The sequence below is a fragment of the Parus major genome, chromosome 2 (assembly GCF_001522545.3).
Source record: "Parus major isolate Abel chromosome 2, Parus_major1.1, whole genome shotgun sequence".
Taxonomy (NCBI): domain Eukaryota; kingdom Metazoa; phylum Chordata; class Aves; order Passeriformes; family Paridae; genus Parus; species Parus major.
Window position 1 is genome coordinate 44028435 of NC_031769.1, and position 25756 is coordinate 44054190.

The 25756-nt window shown below is 40.3% G+C and overlaps 2 protein-coding genes across 12 annotated transcripts in view; one reads left to right on the forward strand and one right to left on the reverse strand.

Moving 5' to 3' along the window:
- Positions 1-17952, forward strand: part of MYRIP (myosin VIIA and Rab interacting protein) — a 206439-nt gene extending 188487 nt beyond the window's left edge. For 7 of the 11 annotated variants that reach the window (XM_015619685.3, XM_015619686.3, XM_015619690.3 and 4 more), the window contains 7 exons: positions 2994-3056; positions 8526-8720; positions 11423-11584; positions 13229-13333; positions 13429-13489; positions 14313-14431; positions 15137-17952. In XM_015619685.3, the coding sequence (XP_015475171.1) occupies positions 2994-3056; positions 8526-8720; positions 11423-11584; positions 13229-13333; positions 13429-13489; positions 14313-14431; positions 15137-15169 (738 nt within the window). In that variant the 3' untranslated portion in view covers positions 15170-17952. The remainder of the gene's footprint in view (positions 1-2993; positions 3057-8525; positions 8721-11422; positions 11585-13228; positions 13334-13428; positions 13490-14312; positions 14432-15136) is intronic. The other 4 variants (XM_015619688.3, XM_015619692.3, XM_015619695.3 and 1 more) reach the window with 2 other exon arrangements.
- Positions 17953-18724: 772 nt separating this feature from the next.
- On the reverse strand, positions 18725-24001 carry LOC107200694 (prolactin-releasing peptide). The gene is made up of 3 exons (XM_015619522.2): positions 23893-24001; positions 20906-21074; positions 18725-19798 (listed from the first exon to the last, which is right to left on the reverse strand). The coding sequence occupies exons 2-3, from the start codon at positions 21051-21053 to the stop codon at positions 19620-19622; spliced, it is 327 nt and encodes a 108-aa protein (XP_015475008.1). The 5' UTR covers positions 21054-21074; positions 23893-24001; the 3' UTR covers positions 18725-19619.
- Positions 24002-25756: the final 1755 nt, after the last annotated feature.

Consider the following 25756-nt stretch of genomic DNA (forward strand, 5'->3'; position numbering starts at 1 on the left):
AAGGCTTAGTAACTGTTTAAATTCTAGCCTTGTCTGTTGACATTACTACATGACACAGTAGCTCTTTTCTGAGTGACAACCTCTAAGTGAGTTTGCTAGGTAGCACAGCAGGATCCTGTTTCCAAAGGGAAAACTCCCGAGTCTCTTGACAGTATGAATAACAGCATAAATAATATTTTCATTAAATATTAATACTTCCATTCTCTGGAAACATGTTATTCTTCTTAGGTTTTAAAAAGCTTTATTTTGGGGAAAGTATGAACTATGATTAACATTTTCGTGTTGGTTTTTTTGCCAGAGACCTATTTCCTTTGTTTCAGGAGAGTACATCTTAACTTTTTTCACTAGGTAAATTAACACTACTCGACTACTGGTATAGTGAGATTGACACTTTTCAGAAAATCTGCCTGGGCTCACTCTGTTTAGCAAGAATAGCCAGTAGCTGTGCATGTGGGTGCACATTACTGCAGAAGAAAGAGCCAGCTGCCTCGTGTGTATGCTGGTGGCTGTGCTCAGGGCTGGCCTTGCAGGGGTGGCCAGGGCTCAGTAAGAGAGGTCAGGCAAGCATGGGGCTCACTGGACTTGGTTGCTGGAGAGACATCTACTCACAGCCTGGATGGAGCTGGAGAGCAGCACTGGACATGCACATGCCAGTGAACCCCTCCTGTGTTCCACAGACCTGTTGAAGCATCACAGCAGGGATGTCTGGGATGCTGAAACAGCAGTGCTGTTATACCGAGGGTGAGCCTGTGTCTCCTGGTGGTTGGGCTTCTTTAGGCATTTGTGCAGGACCTGCCCTCACAGAAGATGTTTATGTGAACATTATCCTGCAACTGCCTGAATTCCTGGGTATTTTAGCTGATGTGTTGGTTCAGGCAGGAGTTTATAGGAAACTGCCATCCAGCTTTATATGCCTAAAAGCTTTAGAAGTCTCTGAGTAAAAATTTCTAAAGGAGAATCACATGGATCACTTTTGGCCAGAAAACACAGCAGGGTAAGCACATTATTAGCTTTACTACGTTGCTGCTATTATGGTAGTAATGGTGAACAGTGTAGTACCATGATATCTTCCTGGGTTGACAGCTTGGAAGGTATTTGAGTGTCTGTTGTTTCACATTTTTGTGTGCAAGATGCTCGGATTAATTCTTGTGTTTTCATGGATCATTGGTTTTAAGGTTATGTTAATTATCTGGGCAGTCTCCCAAAGTCCACGATTGAAAACTGAATGTGGGCAGCATTGTAAAAAGTGATCCGTAAGGTTTATGAACAGCAGATAACCTATGCACAGGATTTTGAATGACAGCAGAGAAAAAAATTATTTTGGTTAAGGAAGGTGAAAAGAGGTATGAGACAAGAATCTTCACATTGGGCTAATGGATCCAAAGTTTTAAGTTCTGAATTTAACAAAGCAGTCGAGTATATGTTCAGTTTTAAACTGAGGCTTAAGTAGTTTGCTGGATAGAATTCCCATTCAAGGTATTTATCCCATGTATTTGCTATTAATCAGTCTTTAGCTTGAAATACCAAGCTGATTCTAAGTTTATTTTGTCAAAATATGAGTCTCCCATTTCAAGCATTAAAACCACTAACATTTATTTTTCAAAGTTTTCAAAAGCAAGCAGTGATGTTTGTGTACCTCCAATACTGATGCTTTCTGGGCTCAATGCAATTGCATAATTATGGATGTGGATAGACCATCTGAGATATCTTAGAGTGTCCCACAGCACCTTAAGCTGCTAATCCAGAAGAAATGTGAATCTCCCAGGTCAATGTCATATCTGACAGCGTTGTTTCAAAAGCCTCACATACTTCAAGCTGTTTCAAATCACACTTTGTCTACCTGTGTTTAAGCAACTGAATCAAAGCCCTGTTGGATCTACTGGTGAAGGGCAGAAGAGGTGACACTTCTGCTGCCTTCACATGGGGAATTTGTAAACAGCTTTTTTCTCACAGTCTCAGTTTTGAGACTTGCATGCACGCACACCCAAGCCAGCTCTGTCCAGTGTGCCTGCAAGGGGAATCTCCTTCAGTTCTCTCCTTGCCAAAGATTTATTTACTTAGGGAGAAAATGTCCAAGCCATTCTACAGATACAGTTGCAGAAAATCAGTGAACATTAGTGTAAGCTGCTGGAACAAAATGGTGGGAAAATAGACTGTTTTTACTACTATTTTGTGTTCTTTTGTAAGCTACCCTGAGACTTGGCAGTGAAAACTGAGCTCTTTAAGATCTAGCTGGAAGAGTTTCAAGGAAATGCTGCTCCTCAGCTGGAAAATACTTGTGTCACAGCACAGCCATCAGGGCAACTGTGGTTTTGTCATTACTTCAAGGCAAAACCAGTCAGTTCAGTTTAAAAAGACCTAAGGAAATGAGGGAGATTACTGTAAACCTACTTGCTGGTCACTGGAGACTTGTAATGTGAAGGGTTTTACTTGTCTGTTTTGTGACAGTGAGGGCAGGAGAGGGAGAGCAGCAAACAGTAGGAAGTGATTTGGCACAAGACATAACTTAGCCAAGGTGTTTCCCACATGGGTGTCTGACTGTGGCATAAGTGGGGTACAGACTCTTCAGTAACTACTGTCCAAATTACTGCCATGTACACTCCAAAAGGGAAGATAGCTGGCTTTTCTTCTTCTTCTTAACTCTGCTGCAAAAGTATTTTTCCATTCCTAGTGATACTTTTGGTGATGGTAGAAATAGTATTTTCCCTCTGTTTCATATTATAAACAATTGTGTTTAATTTGCAATATCTGTTCCAATGAAGTCTGTTAGTCTAAATCTCACAAATAAAATTAAATTAGGCATTGCTTTATTTTAAATATTTTAGTAATACATGTAAAATCTAAATTTTATGCTATTTTAATCTTGGTAGTTTCTTTATCCTTGCTGTTTATCCCAAACTTCCCTGTAAGTCTGAACCTAAACAGTTGTTAACCTCTGTAGCTGTTGATATAACTTTTCTGCCTTTTTATTTAACTGCTTTCCCACTATCTAGGAAAAACAAAAGGCTTTTGATCTTCATTTAAAGCTGCAGTTTTTATCCACTGTATTGCAGCAGGTGAGAAAGCTTTGTTTTGTTTGTGTCTTTTTACATCTCTTATGTAGTAAGAGATGCCATAACATGATATTGAGGGTTTCTGCATTTCCCAATCAACATTCTCAAACTCAGAATGTTTTCCTGGAAATATCAGGCCTGAAAAATCATACCTTTTGGCCACAACCAATAATCATTGCAGAAAATTATTCTACAATCACAGTTAATATGTGAAGCAGACTGGCTCCCTTGTTCGGCCTTGTGATGAAAATTTGGTTTTATCAGTAAAGAAGAACAGAAGACAAAGAGAAGGTGTATGAACTTTCTATTCTCATGTACTCACCTATATTAAGAAATTTGAAAGGAAGTTTTCTGACCATAGTGGCCTTCAAAAATCTTTCTAAGCTCTCAATTTAAAAAAATAATCAAAACCCTTAATTCATTGTAGAGTTTGTACAGTAAGTAGATATTTTCCCACTTTGCTGCTAGTGGCCGTTGCTTATCATTCTTTTAGGTGGAAAGAGGTTTCATATTCTGTGCTATTTGAACCTCAGCTTATGAGGGTCATATATTAAAAAATATTTTTGTTATATTCCCTGAGCAAATATATGCTTATCTTCTATTTTAAAATACCTGCCATTTTTAGTATGTCATACATCATTCTCTCAGTCATAAAATAAGAATTCCTTTTTTTGGTGTTAGAAGTTGAAGCTTAATTTAGGAAGACACTTCTCTCTCATTTTTTTTCTTTTTTTCCTTGCTCTTAATTTTTGTCTTATGATTTTTAATCATCTTTTAATTATCTTGATTTTATTTAGTAAAAATATCAATGGTGACATTAAACAAAAAGTGTTTTTCCAGTTGTGTAATGTCATCAGTCTGTGTCCATTGTAGATTATATTCTTGCGTGGATTTTAAGATGTAAATATTTTAATTTCCAGCTTAGCCTATAATATTTCACCTCTTGGAAAATCACTTCCTTTCTCATGATTGTCTCTAGAAATAAGGCATTAAAAGTTGATAGGCATAACATCTGTAACTATATTAGAACAGTGGATTGAATTAGTAAAATGTAATATTCATAATTACCTAGCACAGTCAAAAAGACAGACTTAATTTCTCTGTTTTATACTTTGGAGAATATAAGTATAATAGCTCTCAGCCTGTAAGGTAATTTTATTTTCTTTTTCTAAAGGAATGCCCATAAATGAAGATGTTGATGTTAAAGGTCAAGGCAGGAAGTCTTAAACTTGAACAGAAGAGTAATTCCTTGATATCACAGTTTATCATGGTATACTTGTCTGCCATAAAACGGCCAGGCAAAATTTAGCCTTTTTTTTTTTCCTCACAGTTTTCATGGTAATGGGTGGTTAGGACTCACTTTGGGCCAAAGATCTTTTGAAGGTCAGGACTGACAACTGCCACAGATAGCTGGGCATTGATGTCTCTTTTCTTCCCACACTGTGACTTGTGTCACAGATTTTGCTTCCCTGTGAAGGACTTTCATTGGGCTTTTTCGAGGCCTTCTCAAAACTCTAAAATGAATTCCCATAGGCTGGGGAGATGAGGAAGCCAGGTTTGAGGTTTGCTTTTGTGTTCACCCAGCTTGGATTCAGTGTCAGGCTACTCTGAAAGGGTGCATTAATCAGTGGCAAAGCAAAACTTACCTTCTCCCCAGCTCCCCATACCTCTTTACATAAAAAGAGGGATATTGACTGTGACTCAGTGCATGATATAACGCCTTGACACTGGAGCTAAAAATGATTGTACCACAAGTCATCAAGGATGTGGTCAATACTGCCAGGACTGCTAGTGATGGAAAGGTGTTCTTGCTCTAGCTGTTGATGTCACTGTTCTCTGTTGAATTGCATGTCACCCCCTCCCATGCTCTTTAAAAGAGCCTAATGATGACATTTTTGTGGCAGAAAAAAGGAAAACGCTAATGGCTGAGTACAATGGGCAGAAATAAATGCTGCTAGTGATAGAGAACTATTTCAAGAGAATCAAAAATAAAAGCCATAATGTTCATGAAAAGGATGTGAAAATGTCACAGGCTGCTGAAATGCATACAAGCACTTAAAGCTCACCTGCTCTTAGCAGTTTGGGTACTTAATATTGCTTCAGTTTTGTCATCCTCTTTTCCTTCTGTTACTTGTGCAAGAATGCAAATAATGGTCTATAAATCACCTTCCAGTGTAGCATGCTTGAGTTAAACAGCACAGGAAATATTGTCAGCATCAACAGGGAAAGGAAAGACAGCAGAAGGAAAGGGAATTGGCTAACAGTCATCAAGACCACTTTATCTTTATACCACTGAAACATAATCTTCACAGAACAGGAACACTTTCCATCTGACAAACAGAAATGACAGTAAAGAAGTTTTACAAGATATTTCTTATATTCAGTGCAAACATGTATGTATGCTTGCATACATACACATTTTTAGCATTTCATTGGTTTTAAGACTTAGCCACAAAGAACAAACTCAGAAAAACTGAGAATGTTCTTCTGGCTGTGTCCTTAACATGTTGGTGACCATGGATGTTAATTATCATAAAAAGGATAAATGCATGTCTTCCTCATTCCATTAGATGCTTAGTCTCAAATTCAGTTAAAAAAATAATTCTCATAACTAGTAGAAACATTCATACTTGGTCTTCTGGATGGATTTGGTTTGGGGGTGGTGGTATTAATTCAGAAGTAGGGTAGCACAGCTGAAATCCAAATGCATCCCAGAGTTTTGAGAAGAATGGTAGCACTTAGCTTTCCTGTGCTGGATATTTCTACCAGAGATTGCTTTCTGCATCTACCACATGCATATTAGTTCTCTGACTTGCTTGACAAGACAGAGCCTGCATCATGGCATGACAGCTGTCTCTGTGAGTCACTTAGAGGTATAAACAATTACCTTTACTATAAGGGCAAGATAAATTAGACAACCAAAAGATGTTTGGAGCAATTTGAAATCCACCTACCAGGATGATCTTGTGTGTATGTGTGTCTGTGAATTTGAGGTGATTTTTATATGTTCTTGTAAATCCTGAGTTTGACATGGGTGGTCAGGGAAGGGAGAATTTATGAACTACTAAAACCCTGCAACACGTTTTCTTTTGTTATTTTATTTTTTTTAATTTATTTTGGGTTTTTCCCATTACACATGTTAAATAATTATGTCTAGAGTACCTCACTATATTTGCAAACTGACCACTTTGGAACATGAGCTGTTTTAACAGTTGCTCAAAAGGAGGATAAAACATATGGAAAAACATTAACTGAGTATCCATATTTCTACAAGGAGGATTAGACTGGACATTAGGAAGCATTTCTTCACTGTGAGGTTGCTCAAACATTGGCTTCCTAGAGAGGTTCTCACTGCCCAATCCTGTCAGTGTATAAGAAGCATTTGGACAATGTCTTTAAGGACATGCTTTAACTTTTGGTCAGCCCTGAACTAGTCAGGTGTAGCTGGACTAGGTGATCATTCATCATCTTCCAAAAGAAAAGATATTCTATTCAATTCTATGCTAGGCTATTTTTTACTCAAAATCTTGATTTCACAAAGATTCCCATCACAGACAACTTTGCTTGGAAAACAGAAAAAATATTTTATTGTAATTGTTCTGTGAAGAATTCCAATATGGATTCTGATATTGTGATATAAAAATAACTTTTTCTAATTTAATTTAATCTTCTTTTGAAATTCATCATTAACTATAAAGGATAATAAATTTAAGAAATAATGAACACTAAAGTGAGGCTACAGTTCTTGAAATGGAGAACATGCATCAGTAAATATGATGAAGAATATGTAGTGTCTGGCCTTCATCCTTTTTGTTCACTACTCACAGAATATAAGAGCTAGGTACTTGTAGAAGTAAATAACAAAAGAAAGTAGCATTGATTTTCTCCCTTCTTTCCTATAAAATTATTGATCTGTTTTTAACCTAATTGGCACTTGTGAAAATAAATGGAAGAAACCAGTAGGCTATTCATGGGGTTCAAGTATTTGTTCTCAGTAAGAGAGTCCCAGGCCTGCTTGTTTGGGGCTGTGCTGGCTGTCCTAAGAAGCCAAAGATCGAGTGCTGTAGCATACGGTATTTGCTTTGTTCTTTTCTCTTTAATCTCTCATTCTAATTATTTCTTGTAATTCAGATGAGTAATAGTGCTAAAGATGCCTTAATGTATTGATTCACAACAATTGAGTATGTACTGCTAAAAATGTAGCTTTTCAGTAAAAGTCTCATGTAACATAAAAATGGACGGCTGATTAAAGGAAAGAGGTAATGAAAGTGGGTTTCCAGTTTAACTCATCAGAAATTGTGGGAATCAAAAGAACATTATTTCTTCTGTATCCTGCCTATAAACATTTTTAATCAGTTATACTCTCCTGTACCATTGAATTTACTGAAGAGAATCCAAAGACTGTCCATTTCCTCAGTAGTGATCCACAGATACTTTGTTTGTGAGCAGATTTACAGACAGGGGAGCCCCTAATTCACATGCATAAGTATGTGAAGGTTTGAGGAATGAATTAAATTTTGGTTTAAATTTTTCCACACTTTCTTTTAGGCAAAACAACACTAAAGATATTGCACATATATTCAGTGACAGTATTTTTATTTGCTTCAACAAGCTTTGTCTCAATCTCCAAGCTGTATAATTTGGATGCTGAGCTTTGTACTTAATGGTATATCAGGTGAAATTTTATTCCTTCATCAGAGGAGTTGTCCTGAAGCTTATAGCTATGTGAGAATCATAAGAATCAGGACAGTTAATTACAAATTACAAGGAAGGAACACTGATAAAAAGGTTTTCAGTTGTTTTTAAAAAATCTATAAAACTGTGTGGTTTTCCTTGGTATCTGATATAATTTATTCCATATTAAAAAAATAGTTTAATTTAAATTTTAAAAAAATAACAGGATAGAAGTGTTTCCACACTTACAGACCAGTCTTTGTTTATTTGGGATGATTGTTTAATTCATAGTAAGCATTTTAGTAAAATGCTGTCCTTACAGGGCTGCTGAAGATTGCTTTCCCATGTTTGCATCTGCAATGAAATGGCTCCTGTGGATACAGACACAGATGATTGCACATCTCTTTGCCAGTATCCAAAATGGAAAATTGTGTTTTAAAACATGTTTAAAACACTTTTGCAAAACCAGCTTTATGTAGCTTGCTTAAAGTTTAAAGCTGGATATTTGTGTGCTCCTTTGGAATAAGGTTTGGACCATCCCTCCAGGAGAATCGTGTTGTAGAAGAATTGCATGTGTATATTACTTTGCATGCTGTAGCAGTGTGAGTATGTGAGAAGGAGGAAAAGGTAAATAAATTCCAATTCCATTACATGGTTCTTGTGTCTGTTTGCAGCAGAGAGCCATGGATATGATTTTAGCATGGCTAAAGCTGTGGCTAGTAGAAGGTGATTTGTATCTTACCCCTCTATGCTAATTTATTGCTGTTGTTTTCTCTGTCTGTTCTTGTAACAAAATAGAAGTACTCTGCTGTCTCTCTCTGCAACATATCTACAGAAGTCCTGAAAGTCATCAATGCCACCGAAGAACTGATAGCAGAATCCACCAGTCCCTGTGATTTCCCAGATGACATTCAGGACAGAGGAAGAGGAACCCTCCCACTGGGCACAGATCCCGTCAGACTCGACGAGCAGCTCACCACACTGGAAGAAAATGTAAGAAGATGAATCACTATGTGAAAGAGTCACATGTGTGAGTGAGTGCACCTGTTTGTGTGCACCAACTCAAAAGGGAAAGCACATGGCCAGCATCAGTGGATATTAAAAATTAATATGGGGTTTTTAAACAAATACACAAATAGAAAAAAAATTATGTTTCATCAGTGCTTAACTGTGTCAGTGGAGTTTTTTTTTTATATGTAATTTAAAATATTGAGGAGAGGGGAAGTTGAGTGCTTTGGAGTTTAGAACTACATTGAGAAATTGTATCTCAAAAGCTCACTTATTCTCTCCACACCTCTATTGCAGTATGGCTATGCCATGCCTGTCTGAAACCACACATCTCCCAGTCTCAGCACAACCTCATCACTACAAGGACATGTGGGGAAAGCATGTTCCCAGTCACACAGAGAGGTGGAGAAGCCCTTCCTCTCCCTACATCCCTAGCACATCGTGCTGAGCACCCAGAGAGCTAGAGCTGCCTCCTGCACTGTTAGAAAGAGCAGGAGAATCTGAATTAAACAAAGATTTGTTTGGCCATGTCCAAATCATCCATCTTTTTCATTACTGTCTGTCATCTGCAGGGGAAAGTACAACGCCAAATCAAAGGAAGTCCCTACTCATTGGAAATTTTTGTGAATCCACTTAATGGAGTTGGTACACTTACAACTTTCGATTTTCTTTTCTCCCCACATTTAAGTGATAACATTTCAGTGCTCTTTCCCTTCATTAGGAGCTCTTAAAGATTTCATAGGAATTTGCACTGTCCCGTTATATCATCCTGATCAATTCAAGATGACCTTTCTTTCCCACATTTTTCTATCAGTCACATTTTCTTTAGATTTTTTTCTCCCCCTCTTGAAAAGGACATCTTACTGTGCAGAGATTTTTGCCACAGCACTTAAATGCATCTTTTCTTCAACTTTCGAAAGATGCTGCTGTTCAAAATGTTCTATTTCTTCTTTCTCTAAGCTTTTAGATATGACAGGGAAATCTGAAAATTCATCTTTTAATCTGAACTAGCTGAGGTATGTCATACTTAAAAGATGTATCATTTAAATGAACGGTAAGAATAACTAAACCCCACAAAACCAGAAGCATTTCTATTTAAATAATTGTATTAACTTTATGGACCACCTGTGTCCCCAGGTACTTCAGCAAAGGTGTTACATCAGATCACATATTTCTTTTAGGTATGTTTTTCAAATATTTCATGCCTGCAGTTACAAGGTGTCCTTACAAGGTGCAGTTTGTACAGATGTAGTGATTTTGGGGTTAGGTTTTTTTCATGCATGTGACTTTGCTGTCTATAACTGACAGAAAGAAAAAGGAAAGCTATTTCAAGCAATTAAGAAACAATTGTGAAAAATAATAAAAAGTAAACAAATTCAATCTGGTCATTTGCCAACATTTTAATCCATAAAGTCACAGCATTGCTATAAATTATTTGAATACATCTTATGTCAAGACAACCAGTCAGACAACAAAGGACTGAATGATCCAAGAATTGTGGGCAGATATAATGACTGGAGTGGAAGATGTATGAAATGAAGGTATTGGCTCAAGAATCTTGATCTTCTTGTTTGCTTGCCCCTTGAACCCTGAAGTTAGCCACAGCTGTGTTTAATTCATGCTGGGTTTGTAACGACATGGTCTTTACTAATATTGCAGTGGGGAAAATCAGAATATATTTCATTTCTATATGAAATTATATAAATATTTAATATTTATATATGATATTTCATATTTATATATTTCATTTCTGCTGTGCTGTTACCAGCCTCATGGAAGCAAGTCTCTTGGCTAAGGGGTAAATGGGCAGAAAGTGCAGTATTTTCATGTGGTTCTGCACAATTTTAAGCACAGATGTCAAAAGCCCATGCTTGAAAATGACCCTTTTCTATAAACCAGTGACCTCCATGTACCTTAGGGGGTTTGTGAAATAAAACACTAAAACACAGTGTATCACTAATTACTGTTCTGAGGGACTGAATGGGAAATGAAACCTTTAGCTGTAGTTATAGATACTAGAGATGGGCCAAAATAGTAAGAGTTGTTAATTTTTAGGGAAGAACTCTGAATTATAAAATCAGTAATTCTCTTTTGTGTGGCCCAAATAAGTCTGTTGATCCTCCACAGATTCACTCAAAGGCCCAGGAGGTGGGAAGGCTTTGCCTGCTGTATATTTGGGTGAGAGGAGGATGGGATGGAAAATTGTTATACATATAAGCACATTTACTCCATAGGAAGTTAATAACTATTTGCTGCTGAACAGTTATTCATGCAGTTTTTACTGCCAGAAGGCATCAAGTGGGTTTAAAAAAACACAGCTACATATGAGGTATGATCTGTTGACTTCTTCCCTTTGTGGACTTGGGGTGTTATGCAATGGAATATCAATAATAAAAAAGCAAACTTTTCAACATTTTTTTTTGCTGATTGATCTGGAACAAATCTGTTTTGGAATACCATTGCAGCACCTATGAAATCTGTAATGCAGCCATCTCATTCATCCCTTCTCTTTGTGGATGTGTGTTTTTCAGATTATTTCCCCATGACTTTTCTCTGCTAGATAAATCTCCCTCTAGTGGGCTAGCAAGCAGGGAAGCTTGCAGGTATGATGGAAAATGCAGTCTGCTCAAACCTGGATGCCCACAAACCAGGAATCACTGACCCCTGTCCCCACCTTGGCCCTGCAGGTGTACCTGACAGCCAGCACGGTGTATGGACTGGAGGGGCAGCTGACCAACCTGGAAGATGCCGCACGCAAGATCAACAGTGTCACTGAGGAATCTGAGCTGGCTGATCTGGAGGATCAGGTGGCCACAGCAGCTGCCCAGGTTCATCATGCAGAGCTTCAGGTGAGGACAGAAACTCCTCCCTATCTGCATGTTTCACTCTGCCTTGTCTTACCCACCTCACCGAACACACTTGGAATATTCTTTTGCACTGCTGTAGTCTGATGATCCAAGGATGCTGACTGCATCACACAAGCAGAGCAGAGTGTAACTGAGCTGTGTAAGTCAGCCCAGACAGACATACTCTCTTTGTTTCTTCCCTCAGCTTGGTTTTGGACGTGGCACTGCAGCAGCCTCTTGCTGCAGTACTAATGCTGGACTGCTCCTTGCTGCCAGGCAGCTCCCATGGTGCGCTCCGTGTCATGTGCATGGCCCCAGTCAGACAACAACTACAGTCTGAGGCAGTTTATCTAATCAGCAACTTGTCAAGCACTTTTCAAAAGAAGCCACTGTTGGCAGCTTTCTACCAGCAAAGGCAGCCAGAGGCTGAGCCAAGGACAGGGTTTGTATGCCTGCCATGGGATTTAGGTGCTAAGCAGCACACATCTCAGCCAAAGGCAAGAACTCTTGTGCATTGTGATCTAGCACCACTCTAGCAGGCTCCAGAAAGTCCAGGGCTCAGAACACATTGGGATCTGGTGCTAAAAGCTGAACAAGATAATGCTGCCAGACCCAAGGGGCTGACAGTGCTTGCAGCTCACTTCCCAGTCTGTACCCAGCAAGATGCCCTGACCTGACTCTGTCAAGGTTTAATGGGAATTACCTGGTGATTTTACTCAGTGGAATCATGCTCAATTCAGGACTGAGCAAATATCTGAGAGCCTGACATGTCTCTAATGTCAGAAGGGCATTGCTGTACTACTTGGCAAACTAGCAGTGGTGTTTTGTTGGCTTTGGTCATTATTTTAGGGTAAATCTGTTAATGAAACAGAGGAGGAGAGAGGCCTAAGCTACGCAAGGAGTTCAATGGAAGATCTGCAGAGTGAAGCCAACTGTGGCTTCAGATGTCATTGTGAATCAGGAGTTGGGTTATATGTCTGACTTCTCGGACTCCTCTTTCTCTTTTGTCAACATTTGTCTCCACTACTCTCAAAACCAGACTACTTTCCCCTGGCAGTTTGTTTTCCATTCAGTATTTTTATATAGTGTGTGCCTGCATTTATGCATGCTTGTGTTTAATATGCATATACATTTGAACTATAAATATTTAAGATCAAATGTTTAGATTTTGTGACAGAGGATGTACTTCGCACATGTATGAAATTAATTTTGAGTTAGGAAATGTGTCCCACAAAGTCATTCTTTGAATGTAGCCTTTTCAAAACACTGCTTGAATGAAATTGGGATTATGCAGCTAAAGGTAATTGGGAGATAGCAGATGCGGGTTTTCTCTCCTCCTTTCTTTTTTTTCCTCAAAAGGAGTAAAATGCTTCTTCTTGGAGTCACGAGGTAGGTTGAATTGTTCTTTTACTCCATCTTTAACAAAAGATCTTTAACTAACAAATTAAGCCCCTTTTAATGTCAGGACTAAAGAATGCAGGAAAAGTGTCAGAATTGCTGAAGAAGTTAGCCATCTGTTTATATTTTCTTATTAAAGAGGATTTTACTGGGGGAGGGTTATATTTCAGTAGTGGCATCCACAGTAATTTTAAAACTTCTTTTCCCCCCTCCCCATCTGTCTGTCTCTCTCTTTTATTTTCTTTGAAGATTTCAGATATTGAGAGCAGAATATCAGCTCTCACTGTTGCAGGCTTGAACGTGGCTCCCTGTGTTCACCTGACAAGGAAACGGGATCAAAAGCAAACAAACCAGGTGCCAGAACATTATGTAGTATTCAAAAATACATTGGGGAAATCTTGCCTCTTTCTCTATAATGGAGTTGAGTAATGCATTTATGTTGTTTACAGATGCATACAATAGACACATCAAGACAGCAGAGGAGAAAACTTCCAGCTCCACCAATAAAAGGTACACCCTAAAGTGTTATGTAAATGAGAGAGAGACAGAGAGAGAGAGAGAGAGATAGAAAGAGAGAGAGAGAGAGAGAGAGAGGGAGGGGGAGACTCTCTTTGTAAGATTCAATAGAATGTACAGGTCAGACAGGTGGGGAAAAGTTTAAGTTAAAAAATGTACATAGAAAGCCTAATAGACTGTCCCATCCTCCTCATTTTCCTTGTACTCACATTATGTAAAATTTGTCACATTTAAAAGCATCACCACTTTCTCTTCTGTGAAAGTTGTAACAGTGATAAGCAAACAAGACCAGAGGCAGAAGGCTGGAAAAAGCAAATGAGGAATGCTGAATACTTGCCCTGCAGGAGGGGGGCAGTGCTGCTGCAGCAGCATGGCTGCTACCCTCCACAACCCACCACTTCCTTAAAGTTTATATTTGCTGATTTCAATCTGTATGAAATGGTTTAGGAATGTTCTTGCTATGTCAGATAATGGCTGTGAAATGTCTTTATAAAATCAAGTGTGTTTTTTTCTTTCATGATTTTTTGTGGATTTTTGGTTTTGGGTTTTTTTTTTTACTCTGCAGTGCACTATCTCTGAAAATTCTAGGGCTTTGTTCACTGCACTATTCTTTTGTAATTCCACTGATTGACATGGCCTCAAACTTTAATTTATTTGGAATACCACAGCCTGATGTTTTTAATTCAAATTAAATCCAGCTTTCCTCAAACATCCTAGGGAAAGTTTTATCAGTCTATAAGCTGTGACTCTTCAGAAGTATTTTTATATCTGCTTCAATCTCTTATGTGAAAAATCTCCCCTTTTGTATTTTTCCCAGGTGAAAAAATAGATGGTTCTCCAGTTACTACTGTCAGAACGTTTAACAGAAACTTCATGCTTCAAGGATCTCTAACACAAAGAACTAAAGAAAGGAAAAGCACTGCCAAGGACTTAATGGTAAAAAATTTCTTTAAAACTCTGTTAAAAGCAGTCAAATAGAGAGATAGCAGTATCTGTGTAGGCAGCTGTATTTCAGCATCTTCAGAAATCTTCTTTTGATAGTATGAGGAAAAAATAATAGAGACTGCTGAGGCAACCCTTGAACAAATATGACCAGTGTCCTGGACTATATACCAAGGAATAGCAGCTCCTGAAAGTCAGTCTGTGATAGTGTAGCCTGGCTGCCAGGTCTCCAGGAATCTGCTACCCATATTTTTAAAGAATAAATAAATTAGTCATCCCCTGCATTTCAGACTTCTGAACCAGACCTTCACAGAACCAGCTGTGCTTTGTAACTTGGCAGATGAGAGTGACCTTGAATTTCACTAATTGTTGATAAATGTTTAAAGATTATCTAAGAGGAATTTAAGGGACAGACAGGTGACACATTGGGTCTGCAGGGTTTGAACAAAGAGTCTTCACCCAGGATACCCAGGACAGTTGTCAGTCATTTCTTCTACAGCAGCCATAGAGGGATAAGCGAAAAAGCTGACTGTCCCAACGCACTCTGCCACAGCTGAACATATGTATACATACATATAATGTATGTATGAGCATGCATACGTGGGGAGGTGAGAAGGGAAAGGACCCAGCTGCATTCTTCAGCAGGTTTGTTTAGTCCTTCACTCATGTTTTTTTCTTTCCTGTCCCTCTCTGTTCTAGGAACCTGCTGTAGGATCTGCTGTGATGTACTAAACTTACACTTCCCTACTGCCAATAACACACTGCCTAAGGCTGTCCACTAGAGTGCCTTTTCTTAACAGCCATTGTGTATGTCCAGCTGAAAATGGACCCTCAAGAACCCACAGAGCCTCAGCTATAGGGCTTCATTTGGATACCTCACTGAGAAAGCTGTCCAAGTCTTCAGCATTGTGGTCTGCTACAGGAAACTCTGCCTTAAAGTTCTCAGAGGACTCTAGACAGGATGCTATGTTTCAAAAGCAAGGCTCCACATTTTAAGATGCACTTTTTCTCCCTATCGATTGTATTAAGTATGTCGTCTTTAAACTGCAGTATGTTTTTGTACACTCAATCAGTCATAATTATAGGCCAATTAATCTGCCAAAGCAGACCTGTGATCCATATTTGCTGGCCTCTTACTATTCATGTGGGCATCTGTCTTGTCGAGCAATAAGAACAACTCTTTGCAGTGTGTGCTGCTTTTCAGCTGCGTGGAGGGAGAGGAGAATCTGTGTACATTGCTCTGCTCCCAGTGAGTAAGTGGAAGTCTTGGGAGGATTGGTAGGAGGAGGAAGACTTCTCTGTTCTCTGAGAGTACATCTCGCAGATTGAATGTTCCAGCTCCAGAGCTAGGGATATTGCTCTAGGCAGCAGGGGTGTCATGCTGAACCAGAAACTGGTGGCCACACATGTGGACCAGGTATCTGCTGAGTAATGATCCCAGTGTCTGGGAACACCTGGACACTGTTAGAGACACCAACACCTCCATATGTCTTGTTCTTGGCAGCATTGTCCACTTGGTGGTGGCCAACCATGCTGTAGTTCACAATAAATTCTGTCCAAACCTTTAAGATTGGAAAAAGGTAGTTAAAGAGTTGGGGTTGAGATCTCTGCTGACTGACTGGTGATTGTGGGGTGGCTGCAGCTTGCAAGAGATTCCTTTCTGATGTTCACTGGTGTTTCTGAGGAGGCAAAGGTAGCCCAGACATCAGTTCCTATACTAGTCTGGAGCCACCAGAGAGTAGCTGGGGCCTGTTACTGGTGCTACATGCACCCCACTACTACTGGACCGCTCTGAATTGGATTGTGAATTGTGATATTCCTTCTTTCATTTCTTGAGACCCTTAACAGGTGAGTCAAACTAGAAGGCCCTTTGGCAGATGCCCAGGAAGGAGGATGCTGCTTACAGTCCTTCTTGCCCTTTTGCAGGAGACCATTGCCAATTTGTGATTATTTTTTGCTCTGAAGAATACAAAGAAGGTAGTCAGAGGAGGTGATAAGCCAGTGAATCCCTTACCTTCCACACCAGTTGCAGAGCAGGTACCCAAGTGCAGATGGAGTTGATGTGAAATGTGCTAAGAGGGAAGGCATGAGCTGGCAAGTTTCCCTCAGCATTAAGGAGTGGTGAGCTCTCCCAAGAGCTGTGGGTACCAGGAAGGAGGAGAGCTCTTTTGTTCTCTGGGCTCCCAGTGAACACCCACTAGCAGAGTGCCACCTGTTACCTGCCATGCAGCAGGGAAGCAGTTCCCTGGGACACCAAGCTGTGTAATGTCTGTAGTTGGGAAAATAGAAGCAAAACTGGGAAAATTTCCTGACTAGGTTGGATATAGGGGAGTGAGTGGGGAAGACAAGGAATGGCTGGATGGGTTGATTGGAAAAACAGTGCCAGTTGCAAATCTGCCATCCACATTTGACATCTAGCTTGTCAGTACTCTGATGTCCAGCTGCATGTGAGGAACCTTGGAATAAATACATCCATCTTCCCACTTAAAATACGTAAGTGTCATTCCATCCCTTCAGGGAATTTCCATCTGCCCAAGATCTGACCCAATGTGTTTGTTCTGGGTGAAATTAGGCCTTCTTTTACTCTCACACAATACTAGTTCTCTGAAATTGGTTTGCACAGATGTGAGGGAAGAATTTGGCCCACTCTGTTTAATATATAAATATATATATAAAACAAATAGATTTTATTTATATATGCAATCCAGTAAAGGAGATTAAACAGAGTAGGACGCCTTGTAATTTTTTTGTTATTCAATCTCCTCCTCCATTCACTGTTCTCGTGTATGTATACAATACATTCCCAGGTTCTGGTTTATGCAGGTATGCGTGTTATGAAATGTCATTAATGGTGGTTGGTCTGCATATTCGTCTAATAAATAATAACTAATATTGTGTATGTAATATCAATACAGAAATGACTAATTTTAATAGAATAACTCTTTGGCTTTTGTTCTGTTAGTGTGATTTAAACAAGCCAACAAAGTTTGGAGTAGGTTGTTTTCCTTAAGAGGCATGAAAAGCAACTATTACCGTGTTACAATGTTAAAATATTCAGTCTTCTTTGACAGACAAATGTGTACTGTGTAGGCATTGCAAAAAAAAAAAATCAAAAAAAAAAACTTAAAAAAAAATCCCACATGCTCTAAGGCATTTGAATTTTTACAAATGTTTATCGTGCCAAATATGTGCAAAGATATAATTTACTGTTTTAAAAAAATCATAAAAGCATATGTTATAGCACACAAAGAATTATTTTGTCATCAAGTGATTTCAATCTTTAGTGTTAATATTTATATTTAGATTAATTTTTATAAATGAAAATATTTTAATGGGTAAAATGAAGACTATATGACCTATTTGATTAAGTCTGAGTGAATATTAAGCTTGCCTTGTTGTTGTTATCTGCATACTCACCAAGAATTATTGTCAAGAGAAATTATAAAAGAGTAAAAGCGATTTATGAAAAGAATGCCTTTTCAATGACTTGATTCATAAAGAAAACCAAAAAGTTTTTCTCTGTTGTTTGGATTTATGTGCACTTTGGCCTGAAAGCATGCAGAACCCACAGCCACACCGTCACGCCCGGGACATGTATCTCCACAGGGGTGCCGGGGTTTGCTGAGAGCAAAGGCACACACTCAGTTCACACTTCCTCCTCCTCCTCTTCCTCTATGGCTGGGGTGGGAGGAATCCTGTTAGGAATATTTGCTGGTGAGTCTTCTCCAAACCATCAAGTCTGTTGGCTGAAATACTCAAGCATAGCTTCTCAGGTGGAATTTTTTGATCTCTCTCAGATTGCTACAAAAACTGAGCAAGAACCCTGCCAATAATCTTGGTTTTGCACTTCCAAAGATCCTTGCAATGAATGCAGATCAAAATATTTATATATCTTCACCACCATGAACACATTCAGTAAAATTAATGTGCTTTAAATAACACTTTGGATCAGCAGCTTTGTTGCATTATAAATGGAAGTCATTTATTATTCCCTTGTTATAATAAATACCCATCCCTTGCTGACAGGCCATTTGCAAAAAGAGAAAGAAGGGTTAAAATGTCTGCAATGGTTAATTCAACCACTATTCAATTTTAGTAGTAATTCTCACAAAGCACAACTAGAAGTGGAAGTCCATTCATGGTCTGGATTTAACCATCAGTTATTATCTGAATTGTAAACTATCTTTTTTGGATATAAGCCATAGATTAAACTGTATTATTCCTGCTAATAGTTATTAATCAAGATGAAACACATTGTAAGTAACACTTTTTATAGAAGTAATATAACAAAGGTATATTAACATGATTAAATAGGGGAATTGAGCTGCATCTCCAGGCTTATTGATTTGGACTAATGGAGTAGATAGTACATGGCTTGTGATCCTCAAAGAGTGACTCTAACTTGCTCAGACAATGTACTTGGAAATAATGACATTGTTTTAAAGGGAATCAGCTCATTCAGGCCCTTGCTCCTTTTGGATTATGGTGCATGGTTATATGCAGTAGGCACAAAACTACTCCAAAGAGTTCAATTAGCCATTTTTTTTTGTTCCTTCAGCAGGGAGAAAATACTTATCTTCAATAGGAGTGCCTCTTTGTTCATTAATATATCTCTCCATCTGTACAAGAAGAATTATGAAGGTCCAGTGGGTACTTCAGGGAGACATTCTTAAGAGTGGATGTTAGCAATCTTTATAAAAGCTACACACAAAGAACCAGCCTTTCATGCCATTAATGCAGGTACATTAAAAATTGGTAAGAGCCTTTTTTCTTTCTTCCAACCATTGCTTTTTATTTTTACTTATCAACAGCCATTGACTTTGAAATCTGACAGGAAGGTTTTATGATACATTTAACACTGCAGAGTTTAAATTCCAGCCCAAAAGCTGTGTGGGCTTTGGATAAACTTAACAGTGATCCTAGCAGTGAACAGGATCAGGAGATTGATGGGGATGCACAATGAAGAAACATTTTTATAACCAGTGGTGGCACTCAGTGCTGGTGTCCATGCATTGTCTTTTACTGGCACCCTGAACATGTTTCTTTTTGAAGGTACTTGCACAAGGAGCAGAAAGAAGAGCAGTGTGAGATTGCTAGGCAAAAGCAGAACTGTAGGTCTGAGGTGCAGGGGAGGGCACAATTCAAAGAACAGAGGTTGGGTTGCCACCCTGGGCAACAGAGATCACCAGTCACTGTCCTCTGTGTCCAATGATTTTTGCTCCCACAAAGCATTCAAGATGAAATCCAGGTGTTTGCTCACAGGCCTCAGGCTGCCACGGCTGCTTCTCAGCTGTCTCTTCCCAAAGCGACCGATGGGGCGAACACCACGGCCTACGTACCAAAAAGGGTCAATCTCAGGACCTGGAATTCAAAACATTCAGTGAAGATGGACCACTGCACTTGGAGGCAGTGTTTCCTGAATATCTTGAGGATGTAAGACAGCTTATTTGGAACCCAGAAAAAGAAAAAGAAAGGCTACAGCCAGACACACAGCTTACTGGTGCCTTTGAGAGTTACTTTCCATATGTAGAGCCCAAAGGAAGAGAATTCTGTTGCAAAATTAATTTTCATCCATCTGGGCTGCAACCTGCATTTCTAACATGAGCCAAAGGGTCCATCCAAATTTTCTGCAGTAGGTACCAGGCTAACAAATCCACTAGATTGCAGAGGGGGTTCCTTCCTTTAAATTTCTCCATAAATACATCTTTTAAGTCTTTCAGCACAATGTTTAACACTACACAAAACCAAATAAACTTTCACCTGTGTACCTAAAACTTGAGGTTCCAAACATCTCTGTCCTCTTTAATGAGGAGAGGTGTGGCACTGAGTCCACACATCTTACTCTCCACAACCCCTCTCTTTACCATTATCAGCCTATGCTTCATGGGGGAAGATGATATTTCTTGGTGATTTTCTCAAAGATCTTTTGGATTGTGTGCTTGTTTAAACTTCAGACACACGGTATCATCCCTGACCTGGATACTCTCAGTTCTTCCCAGCATCTCTGAATGGAGATACTTCAACCACTTGTATCTGGACTTTCAGAGAACTCAAAGTACTATACAGAATTGAAGATGTCTATAAAGTGAACTTAAGCTTCTAGGCCATTACTTTCTTTTGATTATATAGAAGTTGTGTAGGTCTACAGACCACAGCTGAAAATTTGGTGCTTAAATATTTGATGTATACCACTTTACATTTTCTTGTCAGTCCTTTGCACATTTGTGTCTTTTCTGGTATTTATCAAAAATAATGGTATTTGCCTTGGCTAATGAAGGGCTGTGAGAAAGACATGAGGTTCTGTATATGCACTAACAAATGCAAATGGAAGCCCTGGGCCTCACACCAAGGTGACACCACAGAAACACTTGCGTGCTTTGCTGTTGAACTTTGCCTGACAGCCCAGCCCTGATCCCTCAGTGCAGCAGAGACTGTGGGGTCACCGTGTCAGGTGAGACTCATACTTACTTCTGTTGTCTATCTGATGTTTAAATGGCCTGCTCTGTCCCGAAGCAAAGCTGAGTGACACCAAGAGCATCAGGACATAGACAGTGACTAGCTTTAAGTGGTTTGGTGACCACTGGGCACGTGGTGTCCAGGAGATTGGATGCCACATGATGGAGCAGTGGTGGGAAGGCTGTAAGGAGAAGAATGAACACGGGGAACACATATGAGTTAAAACTCTCAAGGTGAAGGAACGTGTCAATTTTAACAGTATGTTCCCATCCATTAGAGCCATTTCATGACTCTTGAGTTCTGCGGAACACTCATGCTCGGGATGTCCTGGGCATTTTTGTTCAAAGGCTATGAAGTGGGCCATCTATTGAGGTAAAAACTAGGGAGTTTTTCTCTTCAGCAGGGAAAGCCTTCACAGGACACTCGAGTCCTGACCCTGAGCTCACTGCTGGCTCTGTATGGCTCTCTGTATGACCATGGGCATTGGCCACCAAAGTGTATTTTAGCCACTACCACCAGTATCTTTTCCTTGCTTGTAAAGTGTGTCTAACACTTGTGTTTTACACACTCTTTTTACAACTAAATGCATTTCAGTATGAATGGCAATGCTCCTCTTGTGCCATCACACCCTTTTTTTTTGCTAGCATGCAAAATTACATTTTCTAGTTATGGTTTCCACTGGTAGATGTCCCAGTCCTGTAAGTGCACCCAGATGCAACAGAAAGAGAAAATCCCTCCCAGCTTCCAAAGGATGGGCTGGGGAGAACAGAAGGTGCTGAGCTGGGAAAATTGCATCCAGGAAGGGGAGGGAGCCAGCCTCTGGTTACCACTGTCTCTATTTCACAATTCTGTACAAGCTTCCTCACGGCAGCTCTCCCAGCTGGACAGTCTGCTGTCCATGCAAGGACATGCAAGGTCTGCCTCTACATTTGACATCCTGGAACCTCTGCCTATAGAGCAGGAGCCTATTTGCTTAAGCATCATGTAAGTGATATAGATATACAGGCACAGAGGCTGTAGGAAAACCTCTCAGCTGTGCCTATACAACGGCTTCTCTTTGTGTATAGGTGGAATTTTTCCCCAGTTGCTGCCAAAATCTTAGCCTGCTTTCAATATAGGCAGAACAGGAATGAAAATCTTGGATGCAAGATACTCCCAAACACACCAAACAGGCAACACAGCAAAAACACATGAAGAAGTTGGCTGTGTCTTTCACTAAAATGCAGTCAAAAGCTTCTTCGCCCCTAGTACTCAGTGAAGGTTTTTCAAGGGCTTTTTCCCACATTGATAGTTTCTTACCAGGCAGCTTAGAGGAAAGTGATTTTAAGTCATGATTTCAGAACTGCAAATTAACTTTTTCTAACTTGAATATCTCATGACAATCTCATGACAATCAGGACTAAATTATCTCATCATGTAGAATTCACTGACATAGGGTCAATTCTGCCTTCAGTTTCAGCTGGGGCACCTCTCCTGGTTCTCCATTTTTAGCAAAACTTTAGGATCAGTGAGACAAAAAGGTGTTTTGAGGCAATCTACAGGGCTGCTGACAGGTTTTCCAGTTTACTTGCTCCCTGGTTTTGTGTCTTTTTTTCTTTTTTTTTTTTTTTTTTTTTTTTTTTTTTTTTTCTTTTTTTTTTGGGCACTGGGTTACAGAAAGAAGAGCTTGCCTTGGGCTCAAGACAAAAATACAGGGAAAATCTTTTAGCACACACTTTTTCCTAAGAACTTCAGTTTTTTAGTCCCCACCAGCTGGTCCTGTGCCACTGCAGCCACTTCCTACAGCACTGATACGTACTGAACTTTTTGTTAATACCCTTATCCTGGCTAGGGTTTCTGTGAAGCACATCACTCCCACTGCTCTTCAGTAAGTAACATACCACCCTAAATAATCAGGGTGCTCAGCATCTCTAATCCTCCCTAATTTTTCCTATACCTAATTATCCCACCACTGTTTCTATGAGAAGAAACAGAGACAGAGGTACTGCCACAAACTTGACCCTGAGCATTTCTAACACCCAACTCCATCCTGTCACTAAGCAAAAAGCCTGGTTACCTATGTACAGTCCTTTCAAGACTCATGTGGTTGAGATGGTCTGTGATCTCCTCAGGTCCAGAGCTGCAGCTTTCTTCCAAAAAGAAAATTGAAAAATAACAAGACCTCACACAATCAAGCTGTGTACTAACATTTTAAACTACTAAATAATCACAAAAAAATTAAAACTGACTAGTTGCAACAAAATGTACACAATTAAAAGTTTCAGGAAAGATTTTGTTCCTGGAGCTCAGCAAAATTCAGTGCCACAGTCATTTGATCAATTTGCCACTTCTGCTTGGTGTCCAAGCAGAGTTTTTAAATTTTGACTGAGCAACATCTGTGACAGAGGTCTGGCAACTTTCATTGGCATGAGAGAGGAAAATTAAAGCCACAAACAAATTACAGTGGAGCAGCAGTATCACAGCGTGCCACGGGTCTGCTTCACAAGGAGTCCGAGACCAGCCTGGCTCTCTGGGCACACAGGGGCTCTTATAGTACCAAACTCAAGCTCTACTGCAGACCCATCAGATATACCCCTACCACGGTAGTCCTCGGAAGACAAGGTGCTATTAACTCTTTACAGTCTAAACCAGCATCTTTCTTGAGATTAGCGGCTGTGTACACCCTATCCGATGGAAGTGTGAAAAGCTTTGCTGTTCTAAAGCAGCGCTGGAAGCACCCCCGAGGGATCAGCCCCCTGGTGAGCTGGGCCCAGGCTGGTTTCAGGGCGGCGCTGTGGTGTCCTGCCCGGCTCTCCCTGCAGGGCACAGCGCTGCCCGCGGGGTCCGCCTCCCTGCCTCGGCACGGGCTGCTTCGCTAACAAAAACTGGCCAAAACTTACTGACCACAGGGCACAGCTGTGTATGCTAACCGTGGTAAGCTAAAACCTAAAAAGAAAAAAAGGAAATTCAGCAAGAGCGAGCCTGGACAAGCGCTGAAGCAGACAGGGGAAGGCACTCACCTGTGTGCACCAAAGCTGCTTCTCTGGTAGCTGCTGCTCCAAGCAGAAGCAGGGCAGCTGATGGGGGCATGTGCCTTTTATACTGGAGGGAAGTGGACTTGAAGCAGGGAGGGGGAGTCAAGAGGTGGGCCTGCAGGACGTCAGCAGTACTGGTGAGCAGGATTTAAATTTACAAAAGGAGGGGTAGGAGAACGGAGGCTCTATTAGAAAGCCATTGATCAGGGCAGGGAGCAGGAGTTGAGGGCGGCGCCAGGGGATTTTAGGGGGGCATGGCAGGACACATGACTGAGGCCCCCAGGCCCGCCAGTTAGAGGGAAGGGGGTGCTGCCGTGTCCCTATGGGTGGGGGAGGGCGCAAACAGACGGGAGCAGCTACACCTTCTGCAAAGGAGAGCCAAGCTCTCTGTGCTGCTAAGCCGATGCTCTTTCTGAAGAGCATGTCTGCAGAGGGCAGCTCTCATAGCTGAGGACGAGTTGTGGGGAGAAAGAACAGCTGGACAGTGGGCAGCTATCAGAGCCAGCAAGCTGGAACAGTCAGTCCAAACACTCCTTTCCCAGCCCTTGTTCCCCTTGCTGTTGTCCTAGGATTTTGATGGCAGCTTTTGTTTCATGCAGCCCCAACCCATAGCTGAGATCAACTCACCCGTGCGTAAGTTTTAAGTCACACTGCAACACAGCACACAAATAGCTGGTAAGTAGTGATTCAGTGCTTAAGAGGGCCCTTACCAGTTTTGTGGCAGAGAAAATTTCATGTGCATGAGGCCAACATCTCAAATAATATTGTATTTCCACAATAGGTGTCTCTTCTGAGTGGTTATTTTTAACTCTGTCTCTTGACTAATGTGTCACCTTGCTGTTAGGGGATCTTGCTGCTCTGGAACCTAAGACCTTGTTTACTCTGGAGGTTTGTGGGGGAGAGCAGCTGAAATGGCAAGTGCTTCACTCTTTGGGCACCATGCTGCAGAGAGGCGGAGACGTGAAGTGTTACTGCTCTGACCGGGAGGAACAGGCCCTCTCTTCACAGACCCACGCTCGTGCTCCACTCCTGGTGAGGTACCCAAAGGAATAATTTTAAAGCTGTGCTTTGAAAGGGGGCTCTGAGGCCTGACCCCGTCTGTAAACTGAGACTGCATAGGAAATGCTGCAATCCTACTAGGATGAAAGTGGAGTTCAATAGCAAATATGTTCGGGTTTTCTATTAAGGCACTTCAAGCTGGGAAAACCTCAAAGCACAAATAATGCTGTTTCACTGTAGGCACCTCTCAAAAGAAATTAAATTATTTTATTTGCTATTGTAAGGCAATAGCAAATTGTAAGGTACTTTTATGAGGAAGCATGGTGAAATGTTGCCTGGCCCTGCCCTTACTCACCATCCAAGCATCAAGTACTGCTGGGACAGTATGGTCACTAATTGCAGGGATTTTTCGTTTCTGTATAATAGATCGCTTTATGGGTACATGTATAAATGAAAATTGTAAAGAAGCCTGAGAAATACCTCTCGTTCTCCAATTTCTGCCCAAAAGCAGCTAAAAGTGTCCTCCTCATCCAAGTTTTCAAGAGTTTACTCAGACTATTCAGAATCACAACTTCAGAATATGAAGAGCACTTCAAGTCCATGGTAGCACAAAAGGTCTTCCTACAGCTATCACAATCAATAATAGATATACATGCTTTTCTCAGAAACCTCCTTTTAGCGTGTTCCCTTTGAACCTTGGAAACACTCCCTACCTAAAAATCAATCAGCATCCAAGAACCAGGCAGTGGCTGTGCTTCTGCCATGCTAATTTTGTGTGCATGCGTGCAGAGGGTATCTTCTTAGTAAGTAAAAGTCTTCATGGCTTCTCATTGTAGATCTTTTCCCTTAC